The sequence below is a fragment of the Trachypithecus francoisi genome, unplaced genomic scaffold, assembly GCF_009764315.1.
Source record: "Trachypithecus francoisi isolate TF-2019V2 unplaced genomic scaffold, Tfra_2.0 Lachesis_group3, whole genome shotgun sequence".
Taxonomy (NCBI): Eukaryota; Metazoa; Chordata; class Mammalia; order Primates; family Cercopithecidae; genus Trachypithecus; species Trachypithecus francoisi.
The window spans coordinates 130,647,453-130,669,792 of record NW_022681468.1 but is presented as its reverse complement, the minus strand read 5'-3'; the positions used below and the strand labels follow the sequence as shown (position 1 = coordinate 130,669,792).

General features: G+C 44.2%; 1 protein-coding gene across 1 annotated transcript in view; it reads right to left on the bottom strand.

Annotated features, from left to right (window-relative positions):
* Window positions 1-22,340, bottom strand: part of MYO1E (myosin IE) — a 244,103-nt gene that overhangs the window by 31,733 nt on the left and 190,030 nt on the right. Inside the window, exons 18-22 of the mRNA XM_033189918.1 lie at window positions 21,898-21,996; window positions 12,798-12,942; window positions 8,542-8,656; window positions 8,162-8,331; window positions 6,306-6,451 (exon numbers count right to left, since the gene is read on the bottom strand). Of these exons, the coding sequence (XP_033045809.1) occupies window positions 6,306-6,451; window positions 8,162-8,331; window positions 8,542-8,656; window positions 12,798-12,942; window positions 21,898-21,996 (675 nt within the window). The remainder of the gene's footprint in view (window positions 1-6,305; window positions 6,452-8,161; window positions 8,332-8,541; window positions 8,657-12,797; window positions 12,943-21,897; window positions 21,997-22,340) is intronic.

Here is a 22,340-nt window from a genome sequence, read left to right as displayed (position 1 = left end):
CTCCTTCCCTTTAAAGGTACAGCCAGCAATCCAAAACTCCAAAAAGCACTTATGAAAAGCTGCTCAAGAGCTCTTCCAAGTCATTTTGAATTAATAAAGTCTAAGCCTCCCAGCACCCTAGCCCAGGTGAAAGAACACGGCTGCATTAGGTAGAGTGCATGCAATAGACCAGAGTAAAACAAGAAGCTCCACTTTTTGACCTTTGGGGTGAGGAATGAAACTCCTCCCTGTTTGGGTTGTTTGCTCAAAGCTCTCTTTGGCATGTCTGATCATGCCTGGTTGCCTGACTGAACTGTGGCAGGATGGTGATTATTCAGCAGGGCTAAATGAGCCCAGCACAAGTCACCTTGAGTGGTTTAATGTGCTTAGATTTATTAGGAGTTTCATTATTATCATAATGAAAAAAGCAAGCGGGCCAAAACTTCAAGGTCAATTATCAGCATGAATCTAGAAATGAGAAGAGATGTGTTTGGACACTTTGACTTTAACCATCAAATCCAAAATCCCCTCCCTTCAGTGATCTAGGCATTGGAGCTAGGCAGACCACCTTCACCCAGGCCAGGGTCTCAGCTCATTCTGCTCTCCTCAGCCCATGCTCCTGGACCTGAAAACAAAGCTTTTGTGTTTATTTATTCTAAAAAGTCAGACTTATCTTTGGACTTCACCCCTGACTTATTCCTATGCTGCAATTCCTTACAGATGTTTGACGCTGTACCCTGTGTTGAAAGACCTCTTCCTAGTCTGGTTTGGATCTGCCCTTGTTTTTTATTCCTCCGTCTTTGTGGCTTACTGTTGTATTGCTGACAACACTAGAAAATCTTGTTTTACTCTCTTAACCAATATATCTTTTCACAGAAATGTAGTTACAAAACACCAAGGAAAGTCCTGAAGGAGTTTGTTTTTTTTTAAGCTGAAAAGGCAATTTCCAAGGATAGCCCTGCCTTTATTTAAACTTTTACAAAAGTCTTTCCTGATTATGAAATATGCTGCTTTTAGTAAACTGGAAGATATGGAGGCGAATCAAGAAGAAAATAAACCTTGCCCAGAATTCTACCACTCAGAGAAACCAGTGGCACCAGTTTCAGAACCGTCTTAATTTCTCTGAGAAAGCCTGGATGCAGGTGCAGGCCTCAGCAGTGATGTGTCCAGCTCCAAGAAGCTTCACCTGACCTGCAGGTGCAAAGACCCACTCTCCTCTTTTGAGTCCCAGAAGTATCCTTTAAATCATGCTGGGAACACTTGTAGTAAGGCACATGTTTACTCAGCTGTCTGTTCCCCCTTCCAGAATGAGAGCAGCTTCCCGAGGCAGTGACTGTGCCTCATCCACCTTCGAAAACCAGGGCTCAGCACCAGGTAGGTGTTCCATCCCACGATGCTGACAACTTCCAGGTTCCCAGTGCTTACAGGCCCCAGCAAGCCAAGATGCCAGTAATGCTTCAGGTCAGCAGGACAAGCAGTGAGGTGGGCTGTTTTTACTGCCAGAAAGTTTAGGGGATTCAGGCAAGGAAACATTCTGGGCAAGAATGTTGTGACCAGGGAGCTGGAGCCTCCGTCTAAAGCACCATCTTACAGGTTGTTTTTCCAACTGGAGATAAGTACTGGAAAATCTGCTAACCCAGACAGACAGCCACACAACTTTTGGTCTCATCCTTCTTGTGGTCAGCTACCAGAATGAGAAGAAAAATGAGAAGCCTCATCAGAGAGCCCCAAATCAGAGCTTCCATGGCACCAAACTCAACACCTACAATAGCAAAGCCAAGAACATGGGTCATTACACCTGTGATAATGAGTGGAATTGAGTTTTTCAAATAAGTTTCACTGAGTTTTTCAAATAAGACTGAGGCCAGGTCAGTACTTCAACAAGCAGCAGCTCTGGGAGGATCCTTCAAAAACCCAGGCATGGCCTTCTGTCAGCAGCCACCATAAGCCTCAGAAATCCTGTGTCTCAACTGTGTTGGTGTGTGACCTCCTGACACTCTTCCCAAGTCTCCAATGAAGCCAGAAATGCAAGCATCAGTGTTTCACTTTAATTTTTATTTATTTTTTTTTTTTGAGACAGAGTCTCGCTCTGTTGCCTAGGCTGGAGCGCAGTGGTGTGATCTCAGCTCACTGCACCCTCTGCCTCCAGGCTCAAGCGATTCTCCTGCCTCAGCCTCCTAAGTAGCCGGGATTACAGGCACACACCACCATGCCCAACTAATTTTTTTGTATTTTTAGTAGAGAAGGGGTTTTGCCATGTTGGCCAGGCTGATCTTGAACTCCTGACCTCAAGCGATCGGCCCGCCTCAGCCTCCCAAAGTGATGGGATTACAGGTACGAGCCACCGCGCCCAGCCTAAATTTATTTAAATAAGGATTTCTCCTGATCAAATTATCCTGGAGTCCCTTTGACAAACTACAGTCTAATATCTCTGAGCTATTGGCCCTATTTCTACCTGTTATGATCCTATTTTTTCTTGTAAATGAAAACTTCAAAAAAAATGTTAACCATAATTCAACTAGACATATATCAGTATGTTTAGAAAAGATAAAGACTTCTAAAAATTTAATGTCTACTGGAGGATTAGAAAAACATTTTATTATAGAAAATTCTAAATTGTAAACAAGTAGGATAGTAGGGCCGGGCACAGTGGCTCATGCCTGTAATCCTAGCACTTTGGGAGGCTGAAGTGGGTAGATCCCGTGAGCCCAGGAGTTGGAGACCAGCCTGGGTAACATGGGGAAACCCTGTCTCTACAAAAAATACAAAAATCAGCCGGGAGGGGTGGTACCTGCCTGAAGTTTCAGCTACTTAGAAGACTGAGGTGGGAGGGTCGCTTGAACCTGGAGGTCAAGGCTGCAGTGAGCCGAGATTGTGCCACTGCACTCCAGCCTGGGTGGCAAAGTGAGACCCTGTCTCAAAAAATAAAAAGTAGTATAGTAGAGGGAACCACATGTCAGATTTCAAGCACCAATCCATGAAATCACAATTATCTATAACCTCACTCTCCCCGCTTCCACTTTAAAATAACTTCCAGGTTATTTTAAACCAAAGTAAAGACTATGATATTATTTTTACTTGAGACAGGGTCTCACTCTGTTGCCCAGGCAGGAGTGCAGTGGTATGATCATGACTCACTGCAGCCTTGACCCGCTGGGCTCAAGCAATCCTCCCACCTCAGCTTCCCGAGTAGCTGGGAACACGGGCATGTACCACCACTCCTGGCTAATTTTTACATTTTTTGTAGAGATGGGGTCTTACTATGTTGCTCAGGTGGGTCCCAAACCTCCTGGGGTCAAGTGATCCTCTGCCTTGGTCTCCCAAAGTGCTGGGATTACAGGCATGGGTGGCTGCACTCAGCCTTCATTTTATCCTCAAATGTTTCAGTATATATCATTAAAAGATAACGTCTCTTTATATAAAATTAACCGCAAAACCATTATCACACCTACAGAAATAAACAATAAATTCTGCAGACCAAATATTTAGTCATGCTCACATTTCCCTTGTTGTATCATAACTTCCACTAAATGGTTGGTTGGTTTGAATAGGGAGATGTAGGCCCACTGTGCACTGACATTAGTTATAAGAGTTAGAGATGGGCTAAGATCAAGCTTATAGGATACTTGGATAAATCGTAACTAGGAGGCTATAGTTGATATCATTCCAGCCAATAGTCAACTAGTCGATCTCAGAAATTCTGAAAAACACATACAGATGTTGCGGCTTTTTTCCTGAAGTACAAGACAACTGTTAAAATCCTTCTCTATGCCAGTACTGAAGTATTTTGAGAACACACACGCACGTTCAGTAGTCTGGTACCAGAATTAATTTCCACTCTGGGTTCGATTCTGCACACACATCACCCTCTGGTTGCTTTCCTAACTTGGTTCTGATTACTGGCCTAACTCAAGTTTAAAGAAATGAGGGAACACTGTTATTCATTTTGGCAAGTGTGAGGTTCAGTGACTGCAATACGCAGACATCACAAGTTCAAATGACTCACACTTTATTTTTTTTTCCTTAGAATCAGAAAAACTTTTAGGCTAAGTACCTCATTTTACTACAGTCTCTAAAAAGGAAAGACCACAAGAAAGGAACCTTCCAGATGATGAATAGTGAAGAGGAAGAAGAAAAAGCAGCTGGTGTTACCATAAGAGATTATATCCCCAGAGGCTGTAAGAGAAGACAACAAACAAAAAACAATAAAAGGAAGAAATTTGAGTGTGAACAGTTCCTACAGTCCCTGCTTGATGACCCTCTCAAGGACTTACCAATAAGATAGTAAGTGTCAAAGTGCTTGATACAAGTGTAGCTCAAGGCCAGGCACAGTGGCTCACACCTCTAATCCCAGCACTTGGGGAGGCTGAGGTGGGTGGATTGCTTGACGTCAGGAGTTCGAGACCAGCCTGGCCAACGTGGTGAAACCCCATCTCTACTAAAAATACAAACATTAGCCAGGGGTGGTGGCCAATGCCTGTAATTCCAGGTCCTCTGGAGCCTGAGGCAGGAGAATCACTTGGACCCAGGAGGCAGAAGTTGCAGTGAGCTGAGATCGCGCCACTGCACTCCAGCCTGGGTGACAGAGTGAGACTCTGTCTAAAACAAAACAAAACAAAACAAAAGAACCACACAAATGTAGCTCAATGAGGATAATTTATGGTCCCAGCCATGAGCTCTCCACCGGGGGTCTGAGGGACTGAAGACAGACCTGGGCAATAACACAGAAAGTCACTCTCAGCACAGCGACTACACGTGCCCTAGAGCTGTGGTTCCCTGACCTTCACCTAGGGTGCCTGCCAAGCACGTTGTGGCCAACCTGGCTTAGTCCAGGCATGGCAGGTCCCCATGCGATGACAAGCAAGGAGCTTCCTGTTGGGTTCCCAGGGCAACCTCAGGGCCCAGCTAGCTAGGAAGAGTGTGGCCAGCAGGCACTGCCCCGCTCAGGTTGGGACCCAGCCAGTGAGCTGAATGTTCGGGAAGACCTTCTGAAAACCAGTCAGCGCCTAGAGCTTTTTTTTAAAAAGAAAACCAATGGCCTTGAAACCTACCTGAGGAGGGGCTGCAAAATGGACACTGTGGACTCATGTGCTTAGCAACTTTACCATATCCTGAGTTGGCATGTTTGACATACTTAACTGCCCTCCACCACCTGGCACTTTATCCAGGGAAATTAGGAACAGATAGAATCAGAAACCACACAGACACAGGCAAGAATAGACACAACGAGAAATCTGCTTTGGATTATCAGACTGGAGCTAGGATTTCCAGCTCCGTAGGTCAGACGCCTGAGCACATCAAACCCCTGCTTTTTCCTGAGTGCAGCAGTTTTGTCTTCTGTGTGGAGTACGAGTTTGAGAGGCGTCCCAATTCCATGTTCATGTGAGAGCAGAACATCTCTAATACAAAAGCCCAAAGCTTTTCCCGACTCAAGTAGTGTTAGCCTCAGAGGCCCAGGGACACGATTCTTGAAGGAAGCTATGGGGCTCAAGGAAGCCTTTCTTCCATTCTTAGCTTTCATGGATTGCGAGGATTTCCTCTGTCAGTGGAACTTAGTCTAGGAGTTCTTACCACGGGAGGACTTCGGGAGGACTTAGCATGGGATGACTCCTAGTCTAGGAGTTCTTAGCATGGGAGGACTTCTTAGCATGGGATAACCTCCCATGCTAAGAACTAGCCTAGGTCCCAATGACGGAGGAGATGCTCTGACCGCTGACAGAGGAGCCCTTCTGCCGAAAGGAAGCCTAGGTGCTGCCAAGAAGAGCAAGGGCCCTGCCTGAGGCCTTGCGGAAGCAAACACCACTCCCCACTGCCTGAGAACTGGAGCAAACAGAGCATCTCGCGATGACTCCAGGACTACAGAGATTGGAGACCAACTTGCACTCCCTAAGGAAGTCCCAAAGAAACTTCCCTTCCAGGACCCTCTGCTCAGGGAAATGGGTGAGGCTTCCAACCTGGGTGAGGTGAGGTGGGTTGGGGGACAGGGCTCTGAACCCTTGACTCCACTGCAACAAGAGAAATTCTTCTCTGAGGTGTTCCATATACCGGGTTCATTTCTAACATGTTGTGGTTACAATAGATCTGGGTCCCCTTGATTAGAGGAGCTGTCTGGAGGCAACCATTTTTTGGTACCTTCTTCCTGACATATCAAGACTCGCTGAGACTAGGGAGTCTTCCCTTTGGGACCAAGGGAAATTCCATTCTCTTGATCATGATTCTGACAGCAGGGGAGCCCAGCCCGGCCTTCCTCCTGGCTGTTTGGAACAGCGGACGGTGATGCTGAGGCGAGATGGGGCAGTCCTGCCTCTGCGCCTCCAATCACTCACCTGAGGGACACAGACAAGATCCGTTCTATCTCGATTTTCCGCTTCAGGACTTCTTTCACCAGGCCCTTGTCTGGGCCCTGTTTGACTTTTTCTCGTCCGATTAAGTACAAGCACTTTGGGGTAAGAAGCAGGTCTCGTTTTACACCCTGTAAGGAGAGGAGCTTTAAGAAGCTGGACAGGCCAGGCACGGTGGCTCACACCTGTAATCCCAGCACTTTGGGAGGCCGAGGCGGGTGGATCACCTGAGATCAGGAGTTCGAGACCAGCCTGACCAACATGGTGAAACCCCATCTCTACTGAAAATACAAAAATTAGCTGGATGTGGGGGTGGGTGCCTGTAATCCCAGCTACTTGGGAGGCTGAGGCAGGAGAATCGTTTTAACTTGGGAGGTGGAGGTTGCAGTGAGCCGAGGTTGCGCCATTGCACTCCAGCCTAGGTGACAGAGCAAGACTCCATCTCAAAAAAAGGTGGACAGACACAGTCAATGTGATGACAACCATTCACACGGTGGACCGCTGTTACCAGGACAGTGGGAAGCTGCCTTGGACAGTCAATCTTCACTACCGTTGGGACGGCTGTTCCGTTCATCACATGACCGGGCCCATGACGGGAAAAGACGGCATTATTTGTGATTATTAAGATGACATGTAAAAAATGACTTCACTCTTTTTGACTTACAAACTGGCAAACTCATATGGAGTCACCTGGGGTATCAGGACAGCAGGTGTAAAGGGGAAGTCACCAACAGCTGTGGCGAGCTTACCAAGGATGCACTACAGCGTGTTTCTAAACAGGCGGCGGTGTCTGCATATGTTTTCTTGAGAGTTCATAAAATTTTCTTTTTAAAATACTGATATATTGTCATTTGAATGATAATTCTCAATAATCTAATATAAATCTACTCGGGAATTTGTGGGTAACCACTTTATAACGAGTACCGCTGCAAGAGCTAAGCACCCGTGTGAACCCAGAGCTGCCGTCACAGCAGCTGGAGCCAGGTACAGGTTGCAAGGAATGGTTTGGTTTTAGGAAAATAACATCGTGCTTCTGTTGTTTACTTCATTACATTTTTTTTTTTGACCTCCCCGTCCCTGCCAAAAAACCAAAAGCTCTTAATGGGTCCATGAGCTTCTGAAACTTCAGATTTGTCTATTAGGACCAAGACTTTATCAAAAGGTATCTAAGGGAGGAGGTGAAAAATCAGCTGTTCCTCCTGTGGCTAGAAAAGCCTTACTTATCAGCCACTTTGGGAAAATGGGTGAGGGCACTCTGCAATATTACTTGATATTCTCAATCCTTTGATTCAACGATTTCACTCCTATCAATTTCTTCTAAAAATATTTGGAGAGAGATAGATACACAAAGATGTGTGAAAAGATGCTCACTGAAGTTATGATAGTAAAAAAGAAAAACTCACTAAAAATAGATTCATGAGAAATTGGTTAAAAATAATAAGGCATCTGTAAAATGGAATACTATGCAGCCATGTAAAATAACTTATATTGCTCCCTGTATTACTATTGAAAATTCTCCCTGGCATTATTTAAACAAACAAACAAACAAAAAACCACCTCAGGACATAAAACAGCATGTAATATGTATCTCAGTCTTTGTAAAACTAAATACACAAATGTATGTTTTCATAAAAACATTCTGAAAGATATGGATATATACAGAATGTTAACAGTGATTGTTTCTGGGCATAGGTACCGGTTTTTCTTTCGGTTTATATTTTTTCTAAATTTTTCTACAACGAACATGTTCTGCTTTGGTAACAACAAAAGCAAAATAACAAGCTATTTTTTTAAAAAAGTAAGGAATCTGGTGATCTCAGAGGCGGGCAGTCAGCACGTACCTTGAACCTCCTGTCGTACTTGGTGACTGTGTCTGCAAAATCAATCTTCTCCCTCTTGCCCACAAACTGCTGGAGTTCCGGGTGCTCTTCCATCCCAATGTAATCGCCTATAAAGTTCCTGTTAATACTGTTTCTCCTTCTCTCCTTCTTGTTCAGTAAGATGTCTGAGGCTACAATTCCCAAGAGGGTGAAGATGGAAGAAGGATAAGTCAGTCAGAAAAAGGAGGAAAATACTGTGGAAATATACAAATGAACTCCAAATGATGCAATATTTGTAGCATGACATTATATGCAAAATAAAATGGAACTTAGAACTTCACTTAAGCTCAAATTTACTCTTCAGATTTGTTAAAATGAATGAAATAAAACTGCTAAAATACCTTCTTCTCTCATTTGAACGTATTTCTTCCGGGCCACAAATTTCCTCCATGATTTCTGTATCACTCGAGCATATCCATCATACTTTCTCTCTCTCATCTCTTCTAAAAGAAATAGCTGTGAATGGAGAGAAGACAAATGTGAGCCAAGCCCCAAGCCCCAATCCCTGAACAGCACTTTTCTTGTCATTCCAGGGACACTCAGTTTAGACAATGACATGCACGGGAAGCAGCTTCTCTGATTCATGAACAAATACGTGAAATGCTTACTGTGGCATGTTGTTTATTCCCACTATAAAATGACCTATACCTTTTTTCTTTTAATGGAAAACAATGGGAAATAGGAGAATCTGAGTGTATTCAGTTGGACCTTGCCCTGCCTCGCTACAGTCTCTGTGAGAATCAAATGAGCGATTCAGCGCTTCTCCACTTATCTCCCACCTTCATCCAAAGAAGATATTATTAGGAAGCCACATCAAGTGAGTAGGTGGAGCTGTTGCTGTTGTTTGGTGCGGCATTTCGGCATGCAGCCTCTAAACAGAATTTTCCAGTTTCTGCAGGAGCAGGGCTTCTGCTGCTGTGGAAGGAGGGCTGCTCTACTTTCAGTTCCAAGAAAATACAGACTTCCTGTCTCAGGATTCACCAAGGAGCAGCGGAGCGAGGGTAGTAACCACAGTGATTGGAGCTGGACTTGAGGTGTGCTAGTTAGGACTTGGATTTGCCCAGAAGGGCTGGAGCTGTTTAGGGGCCACATCAGCCTCTGCCAGGTCTTGAGAGTCGGGCCATTTTACCAATGAAGGCTGAGGCTGCACCTCAACCAGGCTTTGGAATAATAAAGGTGACAGCAAACAGCTGTAGTGAGCCGAGTGCCCACTGTGGGGCAGAAGTCACCCTAGATGATTTCCACGCAGTTTCATTCAACACCACAGCTACATGAGCCACATAATCTGTCATCTCCGTTTTACAGATGAGAAAACTGGAACTAAGACTGGGTGGGGCTAGAAAGTGAACCTAGGTCTTTCAGGCTCTGCCAGGCTCCTCATTTAGACATGCAAAGCTTTCTCTGTAAACCTGCATTTGATCCACTTGTAAAATGGTAGGAAACCTTTTCATCTACCTTGAGAGTGGCTTCCATGACTCTCTAGGAAAAAAAGAAAATCAACCAATAAAAATCCAAAGTAAAGATGATGAATAGTCATTGCAAAAATGTTCCAGAAGTAAACAAGCCAATGTGGTGTGAAGGCAGCTGGGCTTGATTGTTGTCTCCGTTTAGCCGGGTATATGCTTGGGAGCCAGACCTCTCCTCTCCTGCCACTCAACTTCTCTCCTTCTCATAGCTCCATCTGTGCAGAAACAACAACCCAAACTCCAAACACCAGGGGAGGGGCCATGTAATTCCCCCGGCTTCAGTGCCGTATACAATGGACGTAAGGACGGATTTCTAAACCCCAAGTGGAATGCATGGATTAGCAACTGGACAGAAAGTTTAAAATCTGAGCCCTGCAGCTGCCTGTTGTAAGAATATCCATTGATATTTCTTATCTTGTGTATTGGGTTTCTGAGTAAGTCTTATTTCCTTCTTCTTTCCCAGAACGATTTTGGGCGTATCACAGAAAATACACTTGTGACTCAGAGAAAGGATGAAGAGGCAAACGATTCCCAACTTCCTAGAGACTATCTCAAAGATTCGCTGGATTTTAGACTTCTTTTTAAAAGCCCGGGGGTTAGAAATTAGGGAGGTTCAAGAAAAAAAAAACCTTGATAATATAGATGAGGAGAGAATAAAAACCAAACCAAACCAAACAATAACAACAGAAAAACACACAAAACAACCCTGAATGAGAAAAGCCAAAAGACACGGATACATGTAACACAAAACAAAAACAAATCTCATGGTGTCTGATGTGGGTTTTTTTTTTTTTTGAGACAGAATCTCGCTCTGTCGCCCAGGCTGGAGTCCAGTGGTGCAATCACGGCTCACTGCAAGCTCCGCCTCCCGAGTTCAAGCCATTCTCCTGCCTCAGCCTCCCGAGTAGCTGGGACTACAGGCGCCCGCCACCACGCCCGGCTAATTTTTTTTGTATTTTTAGTAGAGATGGGGTTTCACCGTGTTAGCCAGGATGGTCTTGATCTCCTGACCTCTTGATTCACCCGCCTCGGCCTCCCAAAGCGCTGGGATTACAGGCGTGAGCCACCACGCCCGGCCATGATGTGGGTTGTTAAAGCAAATAGGTAATTTTGTATATTCAGCACATTTACTATTAAGGTAAAAACACATGGTCGTTTTTCTTTTTTTCTTTTTCCTTTTCTTTCCTTTTCCTTTTTTTTTTTTTAAGAGGAAAGGTCTTTCTTGATCTGTTGCCCAGGCTGGACTGCAGTGGTACAATCATAGCGCACTGTAACCTTGAACTCCTGGGCTCAAGTGATCCTCTGACCTCAGCCTCCTGAGTAGCTAGGACAACAGGGGCGTACCACCACACCCAGCTAATTTTAAATTTTTTTGTGGAGCTGAGGTCTCACTGACTTGCCCAGTCTTGAACTCCTGGCCTCAAGTCATCTTCCCAACTCAGCCTCCCAATGTGTTGAGATTACAGGCATGAGCCACTGTGCCCCGCCAGATTTTAAAAACCAACTTTTGTGAAAGTATTTGCATGTCAGGGCTAGATGGGGATGTATGCGTTTGGGGCAGGGGAGAGAGCAGAGGTGATGGTGTGCGTGTGTGAGTGCACGTGTCAAAGATGGGGGAAAGGAGAGTCAAGTAATGGTAATAACACAATTGAGTGTAAGGCAAGGAAAAGGACAGCCAGAAATAAATCTTGATTTTGAATATAACCCCCTCCAACGCAACTGAATCAGAAAAAAAAAAAAACGTATTACAAATATTGAGGCTGTTTTAATTATATATGAAAATCTCACAAGTTGAAAAGTAAAAGCGGGTATGAAACAAGGAGTTCTCAATTGCACCGATAAATCACTCCATCCCATTTTAGAAAGAACAGGAACTGTTCTGTGGGTTGCTTAATGGTGAATGACACAACATTTTCACTTATATTTGGAAATGAAAATTCTTGTGAAGCTACAAATAACTCAAAGTCGAAAAATGCTACCACAAACGTTTCATAAACGGGTTCCATCTCTGCGTGCCGCTTACTTATTTAATAATCTTGATGTCTCACAAAGCCATTCAGTTATAGCCATTATCATTCCTGCGTCTCGGGCTGATCCTACGAGGCAGGCAGAACAGTGGCTATGGGGCTCACCTTAGAGGAGAAGAAAACTAACGGCAAGACTGGGATGTGCCTGACATCAAATGCTTGCCTTTTACTCTGAGTCCCCATACGATTTCCCCTTGGTCTGATGACTGATTTCTGCCAAGTTCGTCACTGACTCTTGAAACGGGGTCTTGTGACGGTTAAGGGAGCCTCGAGAAACGATGATGCTGAACCTTGGTTCCAGCAGTTTCTCCAGCTTAAAAAGGAATGAATGTCTTTATTCTACAGCCCTGGGGCAAGCTAGGCAGAAGAACTGAACAGAACTTCCTGTGGGCATTCATGGGGCTCACTGAGCACATTCTCATCAGGAAAGCAGGAAGTGTCTCTAAATGCAGCTGTAGCGGTCTGTCTGCGAACTGTGAATGTGTATTATGAACGCCTTACTGGTAAGTATTGTGTTCTCTAAACCAGAAATTTCTCCTTCCCACCTATTTTCCCCCTCACAGTCCTTTCTAGGCTCCCCCAAGACCTTCTAGGTACAGTCCTGGGACTTCCCACCTGGCACTCTGCGGCACCTTCCAGGAGGAATCCTGAGCCTATGTGTAACTGACTTGGTGTCAACTAACCATGGGTGGGACACTGGAGTCCCTCTTTAGCTTAGACACTCTTAGAGACTAAGTAACTATTGAGCATTTTCTGTGTGAGACTTTGGGTATATAGAGACATATGGAACAGAGTCCCTGCCCTCAAGGAGTGTAGCAGCTAGAGAGGAGTGAGACAGTCAGTGAGGAAGGAGCCACTCTCTGACACCCCTTTTTCTGCCTGTTCAGTGCTCTGCAGGAAATGAATGGGGCGGTGATGGGCTATGGAGAGCACGTGTTTAGGGAAGGACCCATTTAGACCGGGAAGGGAGGGAAGGCTTCTTTGAGGAGACAACATTGATGGCGTGAAGCGAAGAATGAGAAAAAGAAGCCAGCCAAGGGGTGGAGCAGGGCTGGCGGGGGCCCTGCGAGAGGGAAGAGAGTGGAGAACCAGCCAAGCACTCACAGACTCGGGGGCTTTGATGAACACTTTACTCCTCCCCAGCTGGAACTGGTCGCTGTCCATGTTGACCGACTGCAGCAGGTGCAGAACGCCTTGCTTCTCATCTCCTTGCCAAGAGGGCCAGGTGGCTTTGGTCAGAATGGCATACCTGTGGAGACATGGGGGAGAAGAGAATCACACTTGGGCGGGACCGCACTGGCTTTCTACCTGGGCAAGGCAGCAAGAGCTCCGCTCTGAAGGTGCCCAGTGCTGCGAAGTTACTGATCAACTATTTACCAGCTGTTCGAAGGCTCAGGCATGGACCGCCATGACTGCAAAAGTCCCCAGTCTGGGATGCCCGTTCCAGAGCTGCCTCCCGCTCCTTCCCCTTCCCAGCATTCCTTTGTCAACACCCTGGTGAAAACCTGTGTACTCTTTCTACCACTGTCTAAAAATAGCATTGTGGAAGGTCACCAGGGGTGCTCTTTAGGCAAAATCAAATGGTCTTGTCTCAATAATAATCTCCCGATTTCTTCAGGGCATTTAACGACGCAAAGAGTTTTATAAAACTCCTGCTAAGCAGCTATTACAACAATGGTATATCAACTTCCACCTTTGAAATTCTATGCATCTGGGTCATGAGGCCCTTGGGATCTGCTCCTTGGCTATTCTTCAACCTTGCCTCTTCACGCTCACTTTGGCTTGCTGCATTTCTTCCAGAATGGCCTCTTCTTCATGCCCACCATGCCCTTTCCTTCCTCGGAGCCTCTGCCCCTGCTCTTCCCTCTACTGGTGTGCTGCTCCCCAAACTCATCACTCGGCTGGCTCCCCCTTGGGTGTCTCACCTTCAGTGACACTCCCAGACAGGACTTCTTGGACCAAAAATCAAAAACTGCTCCCTTGTTAGTTTCTCTCACAGCAAGTAATATTTTTCCTTCAGAGCATGTACTCTGATTTGTAGTTATATTCATGTTGGGGTTTATTTGGTTAATTTATGCCTCCCGCATGAAGGTGAGAGCTCCAGGAGACCAGATGCCACATCTGTGTGGCCCCTCCTGTACATCCGGAGCCTTAAACCATGCGTGGCACACCGCAGTCATAATGAACACTCCTGGCTAATGCGGATGGGTGCTCTCTCTGCATGAGGTGCTGTGACCGAAGCTTTTGATGTAGGATCTCCTCATTCCTATAGCAACCTGATCAGGTTGGTTTTCCATTTTGCAGAGTAAGAGACAGAGGCAAATGATGACTTGCCCAAGGCTACTTAGCTAGTAAGTATCAGAGATATGATTTGAATCCCTGTCTGTCTCTTTCATTATGACACTGCAAAAAAGCCATGGACTGGTTCACATTTAAATTCTTTTTTTAAAGATTATCCAGTCTACTATATATGCCTATGTTAGACACATTACTATTACGTCAGAGGCTGATATAATCAAGGAGAGACAAGCACATTACAGTTTGTCAAATATGGACAGAATCATCATGGGCATGTGTGGGTGTGAAGCTGGAGGGCGTGGCCCACGTGCGAGCACATCCAGGGCCCAGGCAATAGGTCCCCAGGCCTTAAGCGAAGCCAAGGCCCTCCTTTGTTCCCAGAAACTACCATCAGGATTAGACTGATTTATGACAGCCAAGGGAGAAGGGAACCTTGAGTGGCCCTGCCTTCAGGATCCAGGGTTCCCACAGGGCCAGCTGGTTGGGACTAAGGTGATTTTAGGAGCCTTCTCTGCTCCTCTCAAATGTCTGCATCTTGCCTGATAATATCATAAACTTTCTGGAGAGGTAAATGCTCCTATTGCCTAATTAGGGATAAAAAGCTTAAAAATGAAAATGCCGAGTGGAAGTCACACATTAGCATGAATAACTTTCATATATGGTATAATGACATTAATCAAAACAAATTAAGCTACACATAAATGACTAATAGCAGAACCTTTCTAGATGTGATTGGGGGAGTTAGTGAAAATGAGTAGGTGCTGGGAATCTAATTGGGTGAGGCAGAAAGTTCATGGAGGATAGAAGTGAGTCTATATCACTATAGACTTTCAAGGTGACAAGCTTCTAAGAGTACAGTTTTACTTGGCTTGATCTAACCTAAAATTATAAACTAAAGTATATTTATTGTGCAACTGGAAATGGGTCTTTATGGCAACTCACATTTTTTCCTACAAAATTAATGCTGCGTTGTTTTGTTTTGTTTTTACCGTAATGAACCTTGCACAGACTTTCTCTCCCTTATCCTGACAAGGCCTCCACTGGTGAGGGTCTTGGCAATACATGGGAGTTGCCTGGGGCTTCCTTTGCTTCCATGAAGCCTGATACATCCTGACCCCATCCTTTGGTATTGCACTGGAGACCAGGGCATAAACCAACTCTACATGTTGTCCTACCAAGGACACATGCCACTGTCTTTCTCTAGGATATACTCGTGGGAGCAGGTTGCACAGGGCAATGCTGCCCCTGCCTAATTGGTGCCTGTGATAATTTTGGACAGATGGCAATAATAGCTTATATTCCTTTCATCATGCATTTTCAGTTTAAGACTCAAATATGCTAATATTTCATCTCAAGGCCTTTGTGCCAGCTCCTCTTTCTGCCTGGAATCTCTTCCTGGCTCTTGTTCTCTCTTGGATCACTGACCCCAGGTTTCCTTCTCAGAGGAAATGCAGCTCGGACCCCAGGGACTCCTAGCTGCTGGCACTTGAGATTAAAGCTGTTTCTGACCTCTGAGGACACTCTCTACCACTCTGTGCTTTCCTGGGCTTCCTATTCTTTCTCCTCTCTTGCCCATGACGTGGAACGCCTTTGCTGACGAGGCATGCCTTTATCATCCCCACATTCTGAGAGGCTAGGTCAAGGTCAGAGGAAGCATGCTTGTGAGGAAGTGCAAATCATGCTACAAGATAAACTTTGCAAATCTGTTATGTTTCTACCACATTCTTCCTCCTAAGCATCAGAATCCATATTTGGGCTTATTGCTGCCAACCACAGAAAGAAACACACATTGCCTACCTCAGAGGGGTGTTTTCTGGAAACTTATTTTCTAAGACGCAACATGGCTGCTATTTCTAACAGTTTTTTTTTTTTTTTTTAAACACTTTATAAAGGCATAAAAGTTGTAGTGGGGAGATGGTGTAAACGGGCGCCTCCTGCTACTGTTTCAAGTAGCACAGGACTTACTTTAAGAGCATGGGGCCCACCCATGGGGGAATTAAGGCATCTTTTGATTTTTGCTCTCCAATATTCAGTCAAGAGGGATGGTTTTGATAAATATAAAGGATTTTCCAGAGAGGAAAATAACACACACTAAACACATGGAGTATTTCCTAAGCCAACACTATGCTCTGGGTAGTCTCTGAGCCATGGCTCTGTTTAGGCCTGTGAACTTCCTTTCTAGGGAGGGTGTATAATACATGCATATGTGGATAGTTGTGCTGGGTATTAATATATCCCTTCTCTTCAGGCTTTTACTTTCTGTTTCTCATTTGGTAGCCTTTCTGTGGACACCTAGAAAGCAATTTTATGAACAAAGCCTTTCCTCTCAGCTTGGAGAAAATAAAGTTATATGAGATGGTTCAACTACCTGGAGACCATCACAGGATGAGACAGTCAGCAGTGGACTCTGGATGAATTCTGCATGACCAAGATCCCAGACTCAAGTGTCTTATGGAAAATGGTGTTCTCTCCAGAGAAATACCCCTGCCCATTGATATATCTGGACTTCAAGCCACTTTTGAGTGGACTGCTTCAATAACAGTTTTGAAATATAGTGTGGGGGACTGAAAATGTCCTTTTTATAGAAAAATTATTTCCTTCCAAACTTTATCCTCCCAGTAATTTTTTGAGACGGAGTTTTGCTCTTGTCACCCAGGCTGGAGTGCAATGGTGTAGTCTCGGTTCACTGCGCCTCCTGGATCCAAGAGATTCTGCTGCCTCAGCCTTCTGAGTAGCTGGGACTACAGGCACCCGGCACTGTGCCTGGCTAAGTTTTGTATTTTTAATAGAGGCGGGGTTTCACCATGTTGGTCAGGCTGGTCTTGAACTCCTGACCTGAGGTGATCTGCCCACTGCGGCCTCCCAAAGGACTGGGATTACAGGCGTGAATCACTGCACCTGGACTGATGAGTTGTTTTATTTTTGTGGATACACAGTAGGTATATATATTTATGGGTTGCATGAGTTTTTTTTTTCTTTTTTACTTACTGCATGAGATATTTTGATACAGGCATGCAATGTATAATAATCACATCACGGAAAATGGGGTGTCCATCTCCTCAAACATTTATTCTTTGTGTTACATGAAATTCAATTGTACTCTTTCAGTTGTTTTAAAATGTGCAATTAAATTATTTTTGACTATAGTCACCCAGTTGTGCTAGCAAACACTAGGTCTTATTCATTCTTTCTATTTTTTTGTATGCATTAACCATCTCACTTCCCTTCCCCTCCCCCTACTACTCTTCCCAGCCTCTGGTAACCATCATTTTATTCTCTATCTTGATGAACTCAATTACTTTAATTTTTAGCTCCCACAAATAAGTGAGAACATGCGATGTTTGTCTTTCTGTGCCTGGCTTGTTTCACTTAACATAATGATCTCCAGTTCCATCGTGTTGTTGCAAATGGCAGGATCTCATTCTTTTTTTGAGATGGAATCTCGCTCTGTCACCCAGGTTTGAGGGCAATGGTGTAATCTCGGCTCACTGCAAACTCCACCTTGGGTTCCAGCAATCCTTCCACCTCAGCCTCTTGAGTAGCTGGAGTTACAGGTGTGCACCACCACACCTGGCTAATTTTTGTATTTTTAGTAGAGGAGGTTTCACCATGTTGGCCAGGCTGGTCTCAAACTCCCAACCTCAAGTGATCCACACACCTTGGCCTCCCAAATTGCTGGGATTACAGGTGGGAGCCACCACGCCCGGCCTAGATCTCATTATTTTTTATGCCTGAATAGTACTCCACTGTCTATGTGTATCACATTTTCTTTTCTTCTTTCTTTCTTTCTTTTTTTTTTTTTTTTTGAGACAGGGTCTTGCTCCATCGCCCAGGCTGTATGGAGCACAGTGGCACAATCTTGGCTCATTGCAGCCTCTGCTTCCTGGGTTCAGGAAATTTTCCCACCTCAGCATCCTGGGTAGCTGGCATTACAGGCATGGGCCACCACACTAGGCTAATTTTTGTATTTTTAGTAGAGACAGGGTTTCACCATGTTGGCCAGGCTGATCTCAAACTCCTGATCTCAAGTGATCCGCCCACCTTGACCTCCCAAAGTGCTGACATTACAGGCGTGAGCCACCGCATCTAGCCTGTATCACATTTTCTTTATCCTTTTGTTTGTTGATGGACATAGACTGCTTCCAAATCCTGGCTATTGTGAATAGTGCTGCCATAAACATAGGAGTGAAGATATCTCTTTCATATCCTGATTTCCTTTCTTTTGGCTCTGTACCTAGGAGTGGGATTGCTGGATCATATGGTAGCTCTATTTTTAGTTTTTGGAGGAACTTCCAAAACTGTTCCCCATAGTAGTTATACTAATTTACATTCCCACCAACAGCGTAGGATGGTTCCCTTTCTCCACATTCTCGCCAGCATTTGTTATTGCCTGTCTTTTGGGTAAAAGCCACTTTAATTGGGGTGAGACATCTCATTGTAGTTTTACTTTGCATTTCTCTGATGACCAGTGATATTGAACACTTTTTCATATGCCTGTTTGCCATCAGCATGTCTTTTTTTTGAAAAATATCTATTGAGATCTTTTGCTCATTTTTTGGATTGGATTATTAGATTTTTTTCCCACAAAGTTGTTTGAGCTCCTTCTATATTCTGGTTATTAATCCCTTATCAGATGGATGGTTTGCAAATATTTTCTCCCATTTCGTGGGTTGTCTCTTCATTTTGTTGATTGTTTCCTTTGCTGTGTGGAATTTTTTTTTGAGATGGAGTCTCACTCTGTTGCCCAGGCTGGAGTGCAACGGCGCCATCCCAGCTCACTGCAACCTCCGCCTCCCTGGTTCGAGTGATTCTCATGCCTCAGCCTCCCAAGTAGCTGGGATTACAGATGCGAGCCACTGTACCTGGCTAATTTTTGTATTTTTAGTAGAGACAGGTTTCACCAGTTGGCCAGGCTGGTCTCAAACTCCTGACCTCAGGTGATATGCCCACCTCAGTATCCCTAAGTGCTAGGATTATAGGCGTGAGCCACCGAGCCCAGTCCCTCTTAATTATAAAAGGGTATTTGGGGGCCAGGCATGGTAGCTCATGCCTGTAATCCCAGCACTTTGGGAGGCTAAGGCAGGAGGACTGCTTGAGCCCAAGAGTTCAAGACCAGCCTGGGCAACCAAGGGAGACCTTATCTCTAAAAAAAAAAAAAAAAAAAAATTTTAAAAATGATGATCTAAGCCCAACTTCCTCAACTGACTGTGCCCTGTAAGGGGAACATCAGTCAATGTCTGGATACGCTTTTGGATGTCACAACTCAGAGGAAGGTACACTACTGGCATCTAGTGGGTGGAGGCTAAGAAGGCTGCTAAACATCCCACGATAGACAGGAAAGACTCGGCAGCAAAGAATCTTCCAGCCTAAAATGTCAGTGTCTGAGGCTGAGAAACTCTCTTCTAAGCTAGTGTTACCGATCTGTTTAAGGAAGTCTCATAACTAACATCTCAGTTGTTTGTCAGCAAATGGATGGTGCTATGGTGATGCAAAAGCTCTACAAATATATTTTCTCAACTTCCTAAATATTTCTTTCACATAGTCCTGCTTACACTATAGATGTACTGACGTCTTCAATTCAGAGAACAAAGAGGATGAACCTTGTTCCTAGTCTAACTTACCTCCAAAATTATTAGGAAACTCAAATGTGGGGGACTGAGTTTCTGAGGCTTTATTATACGAAATGATTAGCCCTTGTTTAAAACCTCTAAATGGTGAGTCAGCTGTCCTAATCTCACAGCACAAGAAACAACAGCCCTAAATAAGAACTGTCTTATGAGAAATACTAGATTCCAAAGACAGTAATTAACCTCTTCTTCAGTCTACTAGTTCTTTGTTATATACAATCTGAATTAAAACAAACAAACAAAAAAACCCATTATATCCAGCCCCTGCATGATATATCAGGAAGATGTAACTGTTTCTGACTGAGATGCTCAATTTGGCCCGGTGTGGTCACTCATGATGATAATCCCTACACTTTGGGAGGTTGAGGTGGAAGGATCACTTGAGAGCAGCCGGGGCAACATAGTGAGACCCCGTCTTTACGAAAAGTAAAAAGTCATCTGGGCGTGGTGACGCATGCCTGCAGTACTAACTACTTGCAGACCAAGGTGGGAGAAAATGGCTTGAGCCCAGGAGTTCAAGGATGCAGTGAGTTATGATTGCACCACTGCACTCCTGAGTAATGGAGCAAGACCTTGTCTCTAAATAAATAAATCAAACACTAAATTTGGCTTGCTTCTTTTTTGTTACCCTATTCCTTAAAGGAAATTAAATAGATGTTGAAATACAGTGGAACGCCACAGAATCATTAGAGAAGTTAAGAGTGATGTCACATTTTAGGGGTACTACATTTTATCCTTTTACAAACAACACAAAATAAGAACAATTTAAGTACGGGTCCTGCCAAATACATGTTAAGGGATATATAAAAACAAGTTTAAATTTATACATGGATTGTACAAGATTTTTGAGGTTAAATATTTTAACTTTATTGTCTTAAGTGAGTTAAATATTTTCCTGAAATTGTCTTCATACTGTTAATTTATTTAGTCAAGTTAAACCTCCACCCTTCCTGTAGCACAGTTATCAAGAATTCCTGAACTTATGTGTTACACATAAGTTCATTAGGTTGTGTTACAGCCTAATGAATAGTTATAGCTATTGATTTATTCTACAATAAATAACAGTAAAAGAATTGTTACTACAATGCAATAATAAAAAGACAAAACACCCAATTAAAAAATTGCAAAGGGCCTAACAGACATTTCTCCAAAGAGGAAATACAAATAACTAATAGGCACATGAAAAAATCCTCAATATAATTTGCAATCTGGGAAATGCAAATCAAAACCACCATGAAATACTACTCCACATTCACTAGGATGGTTAGAAAATAACTTATGTTGGCAAGGATTTAGATAAATTGGAAGCCTCCAATACTGCTAGTGGTATAAAATGTAAAATGGTGCAGTCACTTCAGAAAACAATCAGGCAGTTCCTCTCAAAGGTTTAATGCAGAGTTACCATATGACCAAGCAATTGCACTTTTTTTTTTTTTTTGAGACAGAGTCTCACTCTGTTGCCCAGGCAAAAGTGCAGTGGTGCGATCTCGGCTCACCGCAAGCTCCGCCTCCCGGGTTCACGCCATTCTCCTGCCTCAGCCTCCCAAGTAGCTGGGACTACAGGTGCCCGCCACAACGCCCGGCTAATATTTTATATTTTTAGTAGAGACGGGGTTTCACCGTGTTAGCCAGGATGATCTCGATCTCCTGACCTCGTGGTCTCTCTGCCCGCCTGGGCCTCCCAAAGTGCTGGGATTATAGGTGTGAGCCACCGTGCCCGGCCACAACTGCACTTTTAAGCATATACCAAAATAAATGAAATATGACCACATAAAAACTTGTACACAGATTTTCATAGTAGCATTATTCATAATGGCCAAGAAGTGGAAACAACTGACGTTTATCAACTGATGAATGAATAAGTAAACTGCGCTATATCCATACAATGGATTACTATTCTGCAATTAACAGGAAGGAGGTGTTTAAGTGCAACATCATGGATGAATCTTATGTTCAGCCAAAGAAGCCAGTCACAGAGGACACATACATGATTCCATTGCTATGAAAAGCCCAGCATAAGCAAATCTATAGACAGAAGGTAGATAAGTGACTGGCTGGGCCCGGAGGCAAGGGGAAAATTGGGGGTTGACAACAAAGGGAAGCATGACTTCTTTTCAGGGTAAGAAAATGTCCTAAAATTAACTGTGGTGATAGTTGTACAGCTCTGTGAATATGTTAAAAGCCATTGACTCATACACTTGAAGGGGGTGAATTGTATAGATTTGAATTATGGCTCAATAAACCTGTTTTAAAAAAGGCCAGAGTCACTAGTTCCTTACCTCTGTAGGAATTTTTGGAAAATGCGCCGATAGGCATAGCCAGCTCTTCTCACTCGAATGTTCTCTTTCAGACCCAGATATTCGACTTGATGCTTTACCCTGTGCAAAGGGAGAAAATGGGGCCTGGACGTTACTGGATAATCCTTTCACCTGTGTTCTCACCAGCCATTCCTCAAACCCCCAGTTCCAAGCTGTAGGGAAACATACTCAAAAGACTACAATTTATAGCGTTCGAGCACGGAGCTGACCTCTCAGATGACACAATGCTCATTTTAAAATATTGAAATACAGCAATTAGGCCAGGCGCAGTGGCTCACACCTGTAATCCCAGCACTTTGGGAGGCCGAGGAGGGTGGATCACCTGAGGTCAGGAGTTCATGACCAGCCTTGGCCAACAAGGTGAAACGCTATCTCTACTGAAAATACAAAAATTAGCCGGGCGT